The following is a 17,429-nucleotide window of genomic DNA, read 5'->3' on the forward strand; positions in this document are numbered from 1 at the left end:
TTTTAAATTTGTTTATTTTCTGGCCTGAATTAATTTCAGACCAATGAGAAGAAAGTTAGTATAGATGGTGTTTTTATTTATTTATTTCAGTTTGGTTTTAGTTTTATTATGTGTATAGGTATGTTGCCTGCATGTGTGTATATGCACCATGTCCATGACTTGTATCTGGAGAGGCTAGAACAGGGTGTCAGATACCATGAAATTGGAGTTACATGCTGGGCGGTGGTGGCGCACGCCTTTAATCCCAGCACTCAGGAGGCAGAGCCAGGTGCATCTCTCTGAGTTCGAGGCCAGCCTGGGCTACCAAGTGAGTTCCAGGAAAGGCACAGAGCTACACAGAGAAATCCTGTGGACCCTGGGAATCAAACCAGGATCCTCTGCAAGGTTAGCAAGTGCTCTTAACCATTGAGCCACCTTGCCTGCCGTAGAGGATATCTTTTAAAGTTATGCTGGTATTGTGCTCACACAGGCCCTTGCTCCCTGTGCTGAGTCTGACCCCTTTCTGCATGATGAGCAAAGCACTCGGAAGTTGGGCCTTCTCCCTTGTCTTCCTTGGACATTTCATCTCCTTCCCTCCTGCAAATCCTGGGGGTCCCTCTGCTGGTGCTGTCCTAGCTGTGTTGATGAAGCCTCAAGGATTCCCCGCAGCAGAGGGGTCTCGCAGGCTACCAGGGAACGGACGTTTGTCGTTTGTGAATGATCTTGGATGTGGGAAATATTGCCCCACAGTTGCCTGGTGTCCTGCAATGACAGTGGCTTTCCCTCTTTGCCAGCCCTTCCCTGGGTCCTAAGTGCTCAGTTTCATACTGAGTCCTCACGTACATAAGCATACTAGAATTAGAGATCACTGAAGAGGTGCACACATTCTTGCTGTGGCTGCTTTTTCCCATAAAAAGAAAAATTTTACTCATCTAAATTAAATACAATTTGAAATATTGGTTCATTTTGCTTCTTAAATTTTTAGGGCGAGAGATGAAATATAAAAAATAGATATTCAGAATATTTACTCATACATTAGTCAAACATTCATATCTTAAAAGTTATATCAGGCTAATTTTTGCATATTTTTGCTAATTTTTGCCTTTAATTATAATTTCATACAAATTATTTCAGTGCATATTTAATGTTGTCTCTCTGTTCACAGCAATCACTTTCGGATCATTCAACACTTCCAAGTATATCATCTTCATTTTTAGGTAGCTTGTTTGAGATACAGTAGTTCTTTAATTTGTACTTGTTAGTTTGCTTTTGGCTGCTGTGATAAAACACACTGACCAAAATCAGCCTGGAGCAGGAAAGGTTTGTTTCAGCTTATACTTCCAGGTCACAATCCATCATTGAGGGAAGTCAAGGCAGGAACTCAAGCAAGAACTGAAGCAGGAATACTTACTGCTTGCTGGCTTGCTCTCTGGCTCATACTCAGCTTCCCTGCACAGCCCAGACCCATCTGACTAGAAAGCTGAGGGCTCAGATCTTAGACTTGAAGAGAGAGAGAGAGAGAGAGCACTGGGAATAGCACCAGGCTTCGAAACCTCAAAGCTCTCCCCCAGCAAGGCCACGGGTCCTAAGCCCACCCAGACAGCACTACCAAAAAGGGATCGAGTACTGAACATCTGAGCCGCTGGGACAGCCTCGTTGAAACCAGCCCAGTGCCTTACTTCCGTCTTGTTCCTCTTCCTAATTCAGTCATTCTTGCTTGTTATGACCATTTTCTTATATAGAAAGAATAACTTAGACCTCCAGATAAAAATCAGCCTGAAGTACTGGTCCATTTTCACACATAAACTGTTAAGGTTTTAGATTAAAATAGCCAAATATGTGTTCATAGTATTTACACTTAACCATTGATATTTCAAAATCTGCAAAATGTTAAATTTTTGCCTCTTCTCACGTTGAATTATATGATTTAATGTTATAGGACATATTGATGAATATTGTTTCAACTCTCATTTATTCTGAACAAATACCACTTGATTTTCTTCAAATTATCCCATGTTCTCACTTGGCATTAACTCCCTTCCACAGTGATGGCAGGGTAGACTTGGACCTTTATTTGCTTCTCAGTACTGATGGACCTCTAGAACCATAACTTAATCATGTAACCCATGACCCAGTTTGGGTTGAGTCTCTCTGATCTGAAATCCTTGGTACCAGAAGTGGTACAGACTTTTTGGAGGATTTGCAATATGCAATGAAATATGCTAGGAGTGAGAACTAAGTCCCCAACCAGAATTTTTGGTTGGTTTGTTTCATATGTGCATGTATAGCCTGAAAGTTATAAATACTTTGTACAAAAGTAAACAAGGCTTTGTACAATGTTTTTAGTGGCCTGTATTCTGTCATATGAAGTCACATAATGGAATTTTCCACCTGTGTAATGTTGGTACTTAAAAATTTCAGATTTAGGATTAAACTAAGGTATTTAACCTATAATATTAACATGTGTGAGATATCTTAATCCCTGAGAGGATTTAAAACTATATTCAGATGACTTAAGACCATGTAGTTCCCAGCACCTATTTAGGGGCTGCCCTCAAGAGTGTAGAGGGACATTGCTGCTTCTGTCTTTGGAAGACTGTGTTTGTGATATACAAATAATGCCCAAGAAGTTCAACCGTTGATCTTCCTCTACTACCCACATTCTTATTTTAGTTAAAAGGTGAACCATGAAAGTTCCTGGATCTGCCCCCAACCCCTGCCAAAATTGTGTTAATGTCTGTATTATGTACTTTTTTGGCGTCTAGTTTGGTGGCATTAAATACAGTTACACTGTTGTGTGACCACCATCTCTGTCCATCCCAGGACCCCATCTTCCTTTACATAAACCCTGAGACCACGGAACAATGAGTGCCTTCCCCCCGCCCGTCCCCGCCTGGCACTAACTGTAACTCTGTCTTCTGTTTGGGAATTGACTCTTCATAGAAGGGAAGTTGTGAACATTATCATTATATGTCTGATCTATTTTAATTAGCATAAGCTCTTCCAGGTTCATTCATGTCCAAGTGTGTGTCAGACATCCTCGTTAAGGCCGAATAATTTACCCTGTATGTCTCAATGGGAAGTATTTCCTTTTGCCCCCTTTGGGTCGGACCTAGGAGACTGTCAGTTAAAGTGAGAGAAGACGTTAGCAGAGAACAAGAAAAGGTTTCTGTGGGAAGAACCAATAGGTGTGTTTAGGAAACATAAATGAACGTTTAGGGGACAATCCTGAGATGCGAAAATTTGTGGCAGTGTTTATTTCTTTAGGTGTCTGAGGTACTGCCATCCTTAGGCATGCATACGGATTAGGCCTGCTGTTAGTCCTGGGAGTAGACCCAGCTGCCATGACAAGTAACAGCTTTTTTCCCACAAGTGGCCTCTTGCTACTGCCCTCCTCCTGCCTTCGTGTTTTTTGAGATGGGGTCTTACTGTGTAGATCGGACTGTTAGCAGCCTTGACATCAGCTTGCCTCTGGTTCTCAGGTGCTGAGCTCATAGGCATGTGTTGCCGGCTAGCCAAAACTGCTACTTTCAGCCATGTGGGGAAAGTTCAAAATACGTGACATCTTTAGCTTAAAGTCATCTCTGTAGCAACTCACAGTTTCTGAGTATGTTCTTACATGTGCCACATTTTGGCTTTCCATGTAGGTGTTGGGTACTGAACCCGGGTCCCCTATAAGAGCTGTGAGTGCTTTTAGCTACCAAGCCATGACAGGGACCATCAGGTTGTTCTTCAGTGATAGGGTCCTGAGAGAGAGGACCATGAGATCAGAAGATAATGATAGAAGATAAAGAAGATAAGAAGTCTGGAACTGGAAGGTCTTGTACAAGCTGTATCTTAGGCCAAAGTAGTTTATTACTAAGTACAGCACTGTACATACTATTTATTTCTAGGGAAGAAATGGGACAGAGAAAGCAGTCTGCCATACAATGGGTCTAAGTCAGCAGGAAGCTAATTAAACAATGTTGCACAAGGGCAACACAGGGTACCTCAAGAGCATTATAAACCGAGCACACAGCAATCTTGGGACTGGTAACCAGAGCCAAATATGGTAGGTTGATTGGGTTTTTGGGATCCGAAGCCACAGTTCCCCCAGGGCCCTGGCCTCAGGCCATTACCAGCTTTGCCAATCATATTCTTGCTTTTAGAGAGGGAGCTGTGTTTCTTCTCTGTGCATCAGGGAAAGGCCAGGTTGATCAGTCGGCCCTCAATAGAGCCATGTCTCCAGTCCTCTACCCTTATTGTTCATGGGTAATGTTGCTATAAATATGGGTTTATAAATATTGTTCAAATATTTTTTAGTTCTCTTAGGTTGCCAGCCTAAATCACAATTGGAAAGTCTCCAAAGGATCCTGGTGTTTTTTTGGGAATAACAGCATTACTGTGGGAGTGCACAGGTCACAGTGACCACTAAGCATTTTCAAGGACTCTAAGGCAGGTTTTTAATAGAGAGAAATTACAATTACAGTCTATTGAATATGAAGTTTGTGAAGTCCTAAAATAGGAGTTGGCCCAGCCTATTAGTGGAAATGCTTGTTAGGCAAGTATTCTGTCAGAAGTGCCCTGTCTGAATGATTGCAGAGCTAACAGATGCTCCACAGCGTAAATGAAATCTGCATGTTTGTGGGGCATGTAAAGCATGGGTGTGAATGAGAGTGACCCTTAGGAATGTGTTGGCAATAGCTGAGCATGGAGGAACATGGGGTGTATGAGCTAGGTGCTTGTAATCTCACCATTTGGGAAGTGGAAGCAGGAGGATCAGAAGTTCAGGATCAGCCTTTGCTACATAGGAAATTTGAAGTTAGTGCTGAGCTAGACCCTGACTTACAAACCAATAGGAAAGAAAGACCTTGAAAAGGACTTTACACATTGTCGCCGTCAGCCAAGCCTGGGTCCGAATTCTTCATTCTCTGGTCCTGATCTCATCATGTTGATGCCATCAGATGGGTTAGGGTTTGTTTTTTGTCAGAGCAGTTATCCTGTGCAGTGTCCAGTGTTCTCTACACCCTTGTTAATGCTGGTTTGCCTGAGTTTTTAAAGTCTGTGTTTGTAAATAGCAAGTCCGCCCATCTGCCAGTGCCCTGGTTACCAGCCTTGTTCCTGGGAGAGGAGAGCCACCCAACAGAAAACCTAAAGGAGAGGGGGTTACTTTAGCTCGTGGTTTCGAGTGGATTTCTGCCTGTTAATTATAGCAGGGAAGGCACAATGATGGGAACAGTTCTTGGTGGCAGGAATGTGTGGGAGAGGTTTGTTCAGTGGTGGTGTGAACAGAGAACAGAAAACATAGGCTAGAGCCAGAGGTGACTGGAGCCCTCAGAGGCTCCTCCCTAGTGGCCAGCTGCTGTCAGCCAGGCCCTGCCTCCTTAAGGTTTCACAGTCCTCCATTATGACCTGTAGAGATATTTCAGACTTAAAACAGCACTCTGGCTGGCTGTGAATTCTAGATTCTCTTGCCTTGGTCTTCTTTGAGTATTGGGGTATAGAGCTGAGATTACAGACATGCACCACCACACCTACCTCGTTATGACACTGATACGAATTTCATTAATTAGTGTTAAGTAATGTTAAACATCTTTTGATGTGCTCATTGACCCAATATGTTCTGTGGGAAATCTATATTGCAACCTCTGCCCATTTTTTAAAGGTCTTGTTTTTTTGTTTGTGGGTTTTTTTCCCTTCAGGATTATTGCCAGAATGACAGTATATTCCTTTTTTCTCTTATTTATAAAAAAAACCTAAATTCAATTTTCTAAAGATCTAACCATCCAACCTCAGTTTGCTTCACTGAGGGCTGGAGAGCTAGTTCAGCAGTTAAGAGCACTGCTTGCCCTTCTAGCGGACCTGTGTTCAGTCTCAGTACCTATCAGGCAGGCACCAAGGTGCACACATAAACATGCAGGCAAAGCACCCAAATACATAAAATTAAATTAAAATAGTAAAATTCAAATCTGCTTTACTGAAATCCAGATTTGGAGTGATTTTTCTTGCTTACCAGTTATTATCAGCAGAATTGCCACTGACAGTATGAAACACCCCAGTCAGCCCAAACTATTGCCAACTGTTTTCCTTTTTAAGTACGCCATCTTTTTAAGCACTGCCTTCCATCTCCCCCTTTCCCTTCTCTGTCTGCTACAGACAGGTAGTCGGACCTTACTTCCTTCTCACCCCCATGTAACATTTGAGCTGCGTGCTGCATTGTCAGCTCCACTGGCCATCAGACATTATGTCCTCTGAGATCATGGTTTGTTTCATTTGGGAAAACTGGCAGGAATTAGCCTAGCAGTTAGTCGGCATGCCTTCTTCACCACTGAAGTCTGACTATTATAATTCTATAGAAACTGGATCATTAGAAAATATAAACGTCCTATTTTTATTTTGAACCATCAAAATCTCCAACAATAAAAAAACAGTGGTCCCCTGTGTGGTGGTACACTTTTGTAATTCCAATAGGCAGGAGTTGGAGGCAGGAGGATTACAAACTGAGGCTAGCCAGGCTTATAGAGTTAGACTCTGAGTGCATAAAGTAAAACAAAACATTTCTTTAAAAATGCTGTTCACTTAAATTAATTAAATATATTTATATTGTGAGCATAAACTTTTAATTTATGCTCATAGAAAGTTATGACAATTTATGTTCTATATCTATGTCTGAGCTGCTATAATGGACATGCCATTTACTGGGGTGGCTTATTGACATGAGAAATTTATTTCTTAACATCAGAAATTTATTTCTTACCTTCTGGAGACTGAGAGGCCTAAGATCAGGGTGTCAGTAGCATTTATGCTTTGGGAAGGGTTCGATTTAGGATTCCTAAGTGGAAGTTTTTATTAAGGGGTTGTCTAGAAGTCTCTTCACTGGATCTTTTCTTCCAGGTCACAGATTTCCTTCATAAAGGCTTGGCTTCCATGACCCGATCACCTCGCTAGAGGTGTGCCTCCTAACATCTCTACTTGGGAGCTGTGGGGGCAGACAAATCCTGTTTCCAACCTTGCAGAGCCCTGAAATGAAATTGCAGTAAGACAGATGAACAAGAGAAAAGCATGTGTGGTTACTTCACAAGTTCATATAGCATGGGAGCCCTATAAGAGAGGACTCAAAGAAGCTACAGAGTCAGTTACTCAGATATGCAATTGGCAAGAAATACGAAGTCGTGAAAGTGTGACCTAGTGTTAGGGGGAGGCTTAAGGCTTCTGATTTTATGCTTGAAGAGGAAGATGTGCTTTCCCTTTGCCTGCAGGGAGAATGTCAGCGAGATTTTGATTCTGTCTTTCTTTCTGTAAGGAACAAGCTGATCCTTTTGTACCTGCTGTATTTCAGTTGCCTTCAGCTTAAAGTCTGTGTCTCACTACTTAACCCCCTTGAGCAGTTAGATTTAAGATAAGACTGTGGGGGAAGGCACGAGTGTTTCAGCACTCCAACAGAATATAACCTTAAAAACCCATAAAAGGAAGACAGGAGAAAAGGGCACTGTTTGTCAGTCCGTAAGTTCTGTTTTGGGCCAATCCACATGACAGGCATCTGGTGTGTGCCTATCATCCAGCTGTTGGAAGGCTGAGAGTTCAAGGCCAGCCTGGGCCACTCAGTCAGACCCTGTCTGGAAAACAAAAAATGAGTACAGCAACCAAACAAGACAAGAGCGCCAGGGAAGCAGAGCAAAGGCCACGAAGTAGCAGCGACATCGTGGTGTCCGAAGAACACATCTAGGATGCTGTACATCGCCAGTTGATTTGATTAACAACCAGGTCTTTTCGTTATGTGCTCTGGAATATGATCATTTATACCCATTTGTTCATGCTTAAAATCAAAACTCTTACTAAATATCTAGGTGTCTGTGTCCGGGTTCATGAAGCACTTGTTGCAACTCATGACAGAATAACCCCCTGGAGGGTGTGGTGTGTGCAGCGCTTGCAGCCCCTGTTTTCCATGTATTTGCTGTCTGGTTTGAACAACATTATGGTGTTCTCATTGCTTCTCCTCATGCCAAATTTCTGGTTTTCTTCCTTTCAAGATGAAAGAAACATTTGGCCTTGATTCCCGGTCACCCATACCCTCCTCTGAAGGAAATGGTCTGCATGGCAGATTTGATGACATGGAACATCTTCATTCACTAACAACCAACAGCCTGAATTTAGGTTTGTGGGCTTTGTTTCTTATACACACAAGTTAGACTATTTGCAGCCCTTGGGCTTTCTTTATATACAATGTATTATACTGTCACATTTACATTCATCATGCTGCTTTTAATTTCTTGGAATTAAAACATAATTACATTGTTTTCCCCTTGAGTTTTCTCCTTCCAATCCCTTCCATGTCCTTGTTATGATCTTTTGAATTTACAACTGTTTATCACTTAATCTGATTCAGAACAATTTTGGCTGAGATTTCAACTTGATCTTTCAGTTTCTGTGTACTGAGAAGGCTTCATATTCTTTGCTTCATTCTGCTTTGTATCACAGCATAGATTGGAAGTGAGACTACTCCCTTACAATGAACTACGTCTCCACTAATATATGTTAAAGTCTCTGATGCTATTAAGTGGAATTGCTAGCTCATTGGATGGAGCTGTTAAATATTAATAAAGAGGTGCATATTTTAAACATTTATGAAGCATTTTCTTCACCATAAATTATAGTTGATTCTAGTACATTAATAACTTAGGTTCCATTAAAGAGTTCTGAAAGTATTATACCTTCCTTTGACACTCCAGAATAGCAACTTTCATATACTTTTGAAGCCTCAAGTTTAAAAGATTTTTTTTTTATTTATCCAACAGTGAAATATTGGCTGTTGTTATTCTATTGAGATCATGGGTAAGACCGTTCAGTCCTCACCCTGGGACTCAGAGCTGTTCAGGATCTGTGCTATCTTTTACTGTTAGACTTTGCTTTGGGAAAGGCTCTCTGCAATGACATTTCACATGTCAGACACAGAGGGAAGAGGACTTCAGAAAGTGATGACAGTTTGGTGTGAGGTCACCAGTGTGTTCAGTGGCACCCACAGAAAGGAGCCCTGATGGCACTTAGAGAAAGCTATGCAGTGATGATGCTGGTTAGCCCCTGTGAGTGACCAGAGCAGGCACTCACCATGAAACCCTGGGATTAGATGAGTCTGTGCAACTTTTCAGGCTCATAGCTGGGAGAAGAGAGCTTTTATTCCCTGCCCGCCTCAAGCCTATAGGAAATCTACTTTGTAAAGTTCTCCCATTTCCTTGGTTCTCTGATTAATAAGTACTTAACTCGTTCACAGTGTATGACACGAATGAGCAGACCACACTGGCCTGGTCACTGCTGCTATTTTACAGGTGTCTGCTTGCAGCCATATTATCCTTGCTTGCTTGTTTCCTTCCTTTGTTCCTTCCTTCTTTTCCTCCCTCCCCCCTCTTTCCTCCCTCTTTGCCCCCTCCCTTCTCCCTCCCTCCCTCCCTCCCTCCCTCCCTCCCTCCCTTCCTTTCTGATTCTATTGAGTTTATTACCATTAGATCAAATCTTCCAACTATATTTCTGCATGACTGTGCATGAAAACAAACTATCCCTACAGGTTTTGAGTCTCTATTTCAAAAGCTCTATACCATTTAATATTATCCTTGGTTTTGATTACTATATATTAATTATACATACCGGGGTGTATTATGATTTTTCAAACAGTAATGTATTTTGGTCATACCCACCTCCATTACTCTCTTTTCCTCCTCTCACTCCTATTGATCCTCTTCCTCTTTCCAACTGTCACCTTTCTACGTTCATGACTTTTTTTCCCTAGTGACCCATTGAGGTTCATTAGGGTTTCTTACAAATAATGGGTGGGCTGTTATTTATAGGAGCATGGACAACTTGTCATCGGTGGTTACATTACTGAAGAAAATGATATTCCCTGTCCTATAAACAATTAATCGTCAATAGATTCTCAGAGAGGAGTTGAGGGAGTACCATTCAGCTTTGCAAGACCCTAGGTAGTTATTCTTGACAATATCATTTGGGGACTGTTGTTAAAGGTAGGTATCTTGAGCCTGGTAGTGGTGGTGGCAGCGGCGGCGGCGGCGGCGGCACACACTTTTAATCCCAGCACTCGGAGGCAGAGCCAAACGGATCTCTGTGAGTTCAAGGCCAGCCTGGTTTACAGAGCAAGATCCAGGACAGGTACCAAAACTACACAGAGAAACCCTGTCTCAAAAAAACAAAAAAACAAAAAAAAAGAAAGAGAAAAATGTTATGTCTCTTGGACTTGTCCTTGCTCAGAAACCGATCATAAGCACATGCATCTGTGACAGCATGACTAGATTGGTACTCACCATGCTGGGCTAAGAAGATAATGACATGGGCTGATACACATCAGAGCAGCATGTGTCCTGAGTTGATCCCATTCTTATTTGTATTTTTCTCTTGAGAGCTTTGCTCAGCAAACAACAGGCCCTATTTGAATACCAGGCTCCTCTGTACTAAGCTGGTAATCTGCCCAGAGCTTCTCCAAGCCCCTTCTTTCCTCAGTTGTAAGGTCACAGTAGGTCTCAGGGTCTTCGAGCCCAGTTCAAATCTGTAGCTCATTGTGCACTCCATCAGGAACAAACCATCTTAGATTTATAGGGCAATTAATTTTAAAATCATTTGTTGATAACCTATGTGTAACGGGCTATTCCTGATCCTGTGGTTAATCCAACATAGTCACTTTGGGCTTCGGATGTGACTCAATGGTAGTAGAGCACATAATGTTTTTGCCACCAACAGAAACAGAAGCAACAGCAAAAATCATACCAACACAATGTTGTTTCTTTAACGTACTCACATTCTCCATGGAGTGTGAAAGCAAACTTGTAAATGAGTCTGATTCACAATGAAAGACAAGAAGATGAATTCCAAATGAGGAATACCATCAGTGTATCAGTGTTCCAGGATTCCAGGAAAGAAACAGCTCTGTTTCCACTGTTTCCACAGCTCTTGCTGCCCACTCCAGAGGGATTTCTGTCATTGTACCCATTTTCAGAGTAGTCTCTTACTGTAAGCTGAGTTTCTGAAGGGTGAGGCTTGTCACAGCCTCTGTTAGCACAGTGTGCACAGAAGTAGTGTCTGTCCAGTGAGAAGGCGACAGGCAGCTTGTGTGTAGTTGTTGAACACCTCAACTTCCTGGTTTGCGTTGCTGACTTAGGCAGCCACCTGTTCTGTCTGCTCAGGTTCTCCCTTTTTCTCCATGCCGTTCTGTTCCTGCACCTCACCAAGTATAAAGGCTTGGAAAATTTTCCCCATTCCTTTTCTATAAGCATTAACTTCCAGGGGCCTTTCTGAACCTCCCTGGTTTTGTGTCCATTACAGCCATTGCCTAACAGTTGTATTGTTCTCTGGGACATGATTCATTTTATGGGCACTTGGGTGCCATGAGCCCATGGTGAACAGCTCTATAAAGTGCGTGACAAACACTGTGAGAGGTGAGAAATGGGCATTTGTGCACTGGCAAAAGGCCAGAGAGGAGGCAATGGGCAGAGTGGCTGGGCAACAGGCATGAGAAGTTATAGCTGACCTGCATTAACTCGCACAGCGGAGCAGTGGCTGTGGGAAATTGCTCGGCAAGTGGAGCCTTTGCTGTACTTCCAGCCACTGCTTGGGTCCTGCTCCACCTCTGCTTCCCCACCCATTGAGTTGAGGTGCACAGGCAATACCTGGAGCTGTCAGGCAATGCTTTGACGGCCACACAGAAATGAGGTCCCAGCAGTTGGCAGTGAACTGCCTGGGGACAGGAAAGGCAGCTGAGCATGGTAATTCTATTCGCCCCTAATCGCTGCTGTATTGCCACTTAATTAGACCTGTTTCTAGTCTAATTTCTGTTCCTTGACCTAGTCTCTGGACAAGATCAAAAGCAAAAGGAGTGGTTATTTACTAGACAGGTTGTTCAAGGTGAAGTGCGGGTGGTATTTGAAGGAAAAGATGGTACAGAGTCTGAGTCTGACTGGTCAGTTATGGTTTGCTGGTGCGTCAAGACGCTGAAACACGATAAAGACACAGGTTCAAGGAAGGCATTTGGTGTAAAGTTCTTCATGTTTTTGTAAACATGAGGACAGACTGGCCGAGAGTTTATTTTGGGTCCCTAGATACACTCCAGTGATGAGTAACCTGATGTTCGTGTGGGTGAGGCCTCTCTGGACCCCAGCTTCCTCAGTCTGCCCTGTCCTTCTTTTACTGAGCAAACAAGAAGGGAACACAGGTGGCGCTTTGGACCCTCTTATACATTTCAGGAAACTGGAAGGGAGGCCCCTATTCTGGATTCCAGAGCAGAGATGCAAAGCAATCCTGAGAATCTGGAATAAAGTCTCCATTAAATAGAAGAAAATCAGGAGGCTGAGGCATAGGCACAGTGGTAGATCACTTGCATAGCCTGCCTGAGGACCAGGGTGTGACAGGCAGAAACATGGAGGAGAATGAGAAACTGTTTAGACCCTATCCCTAACAGCCTAGTTTAGGATGGGAGAGAGGGCTCATATCGGTTTTCTGTTGTCTCCTGGCAGTGGTGGCGCACGCCTTTAATCCCAACACTTGGGAGACAGAGCCAGGCAGATCTCTGTGAGTTCGAGGCCAGCCTGGTCTACAGAGCGAGATCCAGGACAGGCACCAAAACTACACAGAGAAACCCTGTCTCAAAAAACAAACAAACAAAAAATTACTATGTCTTGTTTAACTTCTGAAAGAAATCTTTTAGAAAACAAATATACAGATCAAGTAACTTTAACAAATTGTTTTTCATATATATTTGTGTGTGTGCCCACTTGTGCTTGTTCACGAGGAGTCAGAGGTAGTTCTCTCCTTCTGTCATGTCACACGGGTTCTAGGGATTGAACTCAGGTTGCCAGACTTGGTGGCAAGCAGCATCCCACTGAGCCATGGCCCCTCATAATAATCTTGATGAAAATCTGTATCAAATTTCATATTGTTTGGATAAATGCTGCATTATTTATTGTTATGCAACCCTGTAAAGTAGCATTCCATCTCCTTACATATGTGTGAGCTTTCAACTAACACTTCATAATTTATAGCATTTCACATTTTCTTCAAGAATACAAATTTCAAATAAAAATGCCTTAGGGGAGATTGTTTCAGTGTATGGTTCATGGGTCCTTAAGGCTGGCCCCACTGGCCTCAAGGGAAGCTCCTGGTACAGCAAGTCAGGCTCCTCCCTGGATAGCGAAGTTGCCCACAGCTGGACCTTGCTAGATTTCCCATTGCCTGCTTGACTCTGCACAGAACTGTTCATAGTCAGCTCTTCCACCTTGCTGCTTTTCTGTCTGTAATTACTCTGCTTTCTGGACTGCAGCCCAGGTGGCCTCCAACTATGTAGCTAAGAATTACTGTGAACTTCTGATCCTCCTGCCTCTCCTTCCCAAGTGGTGGGATTATTGGTATGCACCCCACAGCTGGTTCATGTGGTGCTAGGGATCAAAGCCAGGGCTCCATGCTTGCCAAGCAGCCATTTCTACCAACTGAGCTACATCCCAAGCCCCATACGGAATCTGCCTGTGGCTAGAGTCCAAAGCTGTTACTCTCCCCTTACCAACGTGCCTCAAGGTTATGAGCCCATCTACATGGAAACCAAAATTACCGGTAAGAGGCTGGGGCTGGGGAGATGGTTCAGAGGGTAAAAATGCTTCCTGCACGAGTATGAAGATCAAGGCTCTGATCTGGAGAACCTTGTGAAAGCTAGCTCAGTGTGACAGCCTTCTTTAATTCCAGAGCTTAGGAGACAAAGGCAGTGAGTCCTCAGAAGCTGTGTTACCAGAGCTCTAGGTTCAGAAAGAGACCCGGCCTCTGTAAGGTAGAGAGTGACCAAGAAAAACACTGCCTCAGCCTCAAGCCTCCACACATGAAAACATAAGTGCATCCGCACACATGAACATGCATACATGCATGCACACTACACAAATCCATGTACAAAATAAACAGTGTAGATGCTAATAAAAGAAGGATACACACACACACACACACACACAATCACACTGGGTGAAAGCACTTGCCCTTGAATCCTGAAAAGTTGAGTTTAATTACCAAAAACCCAAGTAACAAAAGCAGATGCACTGGCATGCCTTTGTAATCCCAGTATTCCTGTGCAGAGGTGGGAGGCAGAGAGGGGAATTGCCTGGAGGCTCATGCAGCAGCAGGAACATGAAGATCTTCCATAAGATGGAGTAGAGAACCCACTGCTGAAAGTTGTCCTCTCACTGCCACATGTACACCCCCCCCACACACACACACACTACATTTTAAAAATTAAGAATAATAATTATGGTTGGATATATGGCTAAGTGGTTAAGAGTGCTTACTACTCTTACAGAGGACCAGAGTTTGGCTCCTAGCACCTACCACAAATGGGTCACTTATAACTGCCTGTAACTCTAGCTCCAGGGAATCTAATGCCATCTTCTAGCCTTCCTGGGCTTACATATTCACCCACATACACATAATTAAAAAAGAAATCTTTGTTAGGCATGGTGGCACATACCTTTAACCCCAGCACTTGGGAGGCAGAGAAAGACAGGTCCTTGTGAGTCTGAGGTTACCCTGGGCTACATAGTGAAACCCTATTGAAAAAAGGAAAAAAAAAAGAAGAAAAGAAAAGAAAGAATAAGAATTAACATAAGGGACTGGGGAGATGACTCACTGGGAGAGAAAGCCAGCTTTGTAAGTATAAGAGCTTGAGTTAAAATCTCCAACATCTATATAAAAAGCTGGGCATATGTGCTTGTAATCCGAGATGAGATGGGCTGACCTGAGCACTCTCTGGCTGACCTACCGAAGTGGTGCGCTTCCAGTTCTGTGAGAGCCCCTGTCACAAGACAGTAAGGCCGGAAGTGGTAGAGGAAGATAGCTGATGTCTTGTTCTGCCTCCTGAAGCATGTACCCATGCATGCATCTGTGCACACTTGTGTATACTCCCCCATAAGTAAATTGAAATAAGAATAAGAACATGGCCTAAAAAGATAAACATTTAAGTCAGTTATGGCAATTTCTGTACTTTAGTGGCCAGGTCTACGTTGGGCCAGCAAAATGGCTTGGCAGTAAAAGGCACTTGCTGTGAAGCCTAACCACCTACGAAAACCAAGTCCTCAAGCTTGTCTTCTGACCTACACATGCACTGTAGCATCTGTGCACCCTGCTTGCACATACATGCACAGACTAACAATTAGCAAACTCCTTAACCTGAATTTCCCCTTTCATAAAATATAGTTAATAATGCCTTTTCTTTCTTACAATTATCTGTAAAAATAGAATGAGTCTGTAGCTAGAGTTTCCTGCCTTGCCCACAGTCAGGACAAATCTTTGTCACCCGCCAGTCCCACAGCCGCTCAGACCCAACCAAGTAAACACAGAGACTTATATTGCTTACAAACTGTATGGCTGTGACAGGCTTCTTGCTAACTGTTCTTATAGCTTAAATTAATCCATTTCCATAAATCTATAGCTTGCCACGTGGCTCATGGTTTACCAGCATCTTCACATGCTGCTTGTCATGGTGGCGGCTGGCAGTGACTCCTTCCGCCTTCCTGTTCTTTCTTTTCTCCTCTCTGTTAGTCCCGCCTATACTTCCTGTCTAGCAACTGGCCAATCAATGTTTTATTTATTGACCAATCAGAGTAATTTGACATACAGACCATCCCACAGCATGAATCAACAGATTAAAAAAAAATTCTGGAGTTTCTAAACTAAGCATTTCAAATTGTAAGAATTCTTACTTAGTTGCTATTCCATGGGGCCATTTTGTTTAAATGAATTAATGCCAGAGTACTCATGATCAGGGTGAGAAAGGGAACCTTTGCAGTACGATTAGAAAACGTAAGGGAGTTCATCTGATAAAGTAACGATATTGATAAAGTGCCTAGTTTTGTTGGTTGTTTGTTTGCTGTGAGGACACACTAGAAATGTAACTTCCTCTCTGCAGCCCCATCCCCTTCCTGTTTCATGCTCTCCGCCATCCCGCGTTAAGGCTTTCACCTCTGTACTTTAATTTGATGCATCTGCTAGCTGGAAGGGCCATACCTATAGTGAGCATCTGTAACGATTTGTTGAATTACTGTGTCTTTATTTCCTGTCATCTGGATTCCTCAGGCACGATGATTCCAAGTGATGTCCAAGGTCCTGGCATGCTCGTCGACCTTCCAGCTGTGGCCCAAAGAAGAGAGCAAGAAGATCTGCCTTTGTACCGACTCCCCAGCGCCCGGGTTGTCTCCAAGTCTTCATCACACATGGGCACAGTGTCTTCAAGATATGGAAATGCTGCATGGTACGGTGTCCTTCCTCTTTCTTCTTCCTTTGAAAACTGTTGTTGAGTTACACAGAGCATAGTGTTTCCATTTATTATCATTAAGTTGTCACATAAAGGAATATGTTTCATTGTGTCATCTTCTTACACATGTGACTTTCTCCTTTATTCTCATTTCCCACCCGCAGACCCTCCCCTGTGTTCCCTTTCCCCTATAGCTGGTTCCTGGTTTGGCTTTTGTTTCTGAACAATGTGAAATTTTAGTGTAATATTTAGAAAATATAGAAGGATATTATAACTAAATCTGTATTAGACAATTACTATTAAACATTTACTTAGTACATGAAATTAGATCACAAATAGAATTTTATATTTATATTCACAAAATGGATTGCATACAGTATTTGATTAGAGAACGGGATATTAATTTACAGTTTCTATTAACAGGCCAGCAAGTGGGCTTGAGGACAAAAGGATGTGTAGACTCAAGCATCAGAGAGTGTGTAGGAAGGAGTGATTAATGACAGTATATAAGCCTCATGGTTCTGGAGTAGGAAGCTAGATGATGGGACATTAATTCTTTGACAAGATAAAGGCCTGTCTTTATAACAAGTTGGCAGGAGAGTTATCAGGTTATTTGCGGACATGTTGAGGATTGAAATGTCCTTAAATTCACAAAGCGAATGGAATCTATTGAATATATCAATTTGGGATTAATGTGTATTCTGACATGCCATTGAGAACATGGTCAAGTATAGATGAAGCTCCCAGGTTTGAAGGATCTCCCAGGGAAACTCAAGCAGTGAGAAGACTGTGAGCTTTCAAAGTCCTACACAGGGTGCTCTGGGCTTGACTGGAGAGAGGAAGGGGAGATGGGGGCAGAAAGAAGAGGAGTGAGGAAGTGGATGAATTGCAAACCAGGGGGAGAGCTACAGAGATGCCAAAGATAAGATGCCCAAGAGGAACGTTTTCATGGGGCTCCTTAAGCACAGAGCTGCTTTGTTTGTCTGTGTTTTCTTGGTGTTGTTTTGGTGCTCGGTGCAAATCAAACACTGAGTTGAGAATGGAACAGAAAGTTCAGAAGTTGGACATGGTATGACCAGGGTAATGTTGAGAATCCTAGACATGCATAGAGGCTAGTAAAATGCATATTGCCCAGATAATTCAAGGCAAGGATGGTACACACATACACACACACACACACACACACACACAC

The 17,429-nt window shown here is 42.9% G+C and overlaps 1 protein-coding gene across 15 annotated transcripts in view; it reads left to right on the forward strand.

Annotated features, from left to right (window-relative positions):
- Positions 1–17,429, forward strand: part of Patj (PATJ crumbs cell polarity complex component) — a 330,512-nt gene that overhangs the window by 102,317 nt on the left and 210,766 nt on the right. For all 15 annotated transcript variants that reach the window (XM_076564536.1, XM_042271444.2, XM_076564541.1 and 12 more), the window contains 2 exons: positions 7,989–8,112; positions 16,060–16,234. In XM_076564536.1, coding sequence (XP_076420651.1) covers positions 7,989–8,112; positions 16,060–16,234 — 299 coding nt within the window. The remainder of the gene's footprint in view (positions 1–7,988; positions 8,113–16,059; positions 16,235–17,429) is intronic.

The sequence above is a fragment of the Peromyscus maniculatus genome, chromosome 2 (assembly GCF_049852395.1).
Source record: "Peromyscus maniculatus bairdii isolate BWxNUB_F1_BW_parent chromosome 2, HU_Pman_BW_mat_3.1, whole genome shotgun sequence".
Lineage (NCBI taxonomy): Eukaryota > Metazoa > Chordata > Mammalia > Rodentia > Cricetidae > Peromyscus > Peromyscus maniculatus.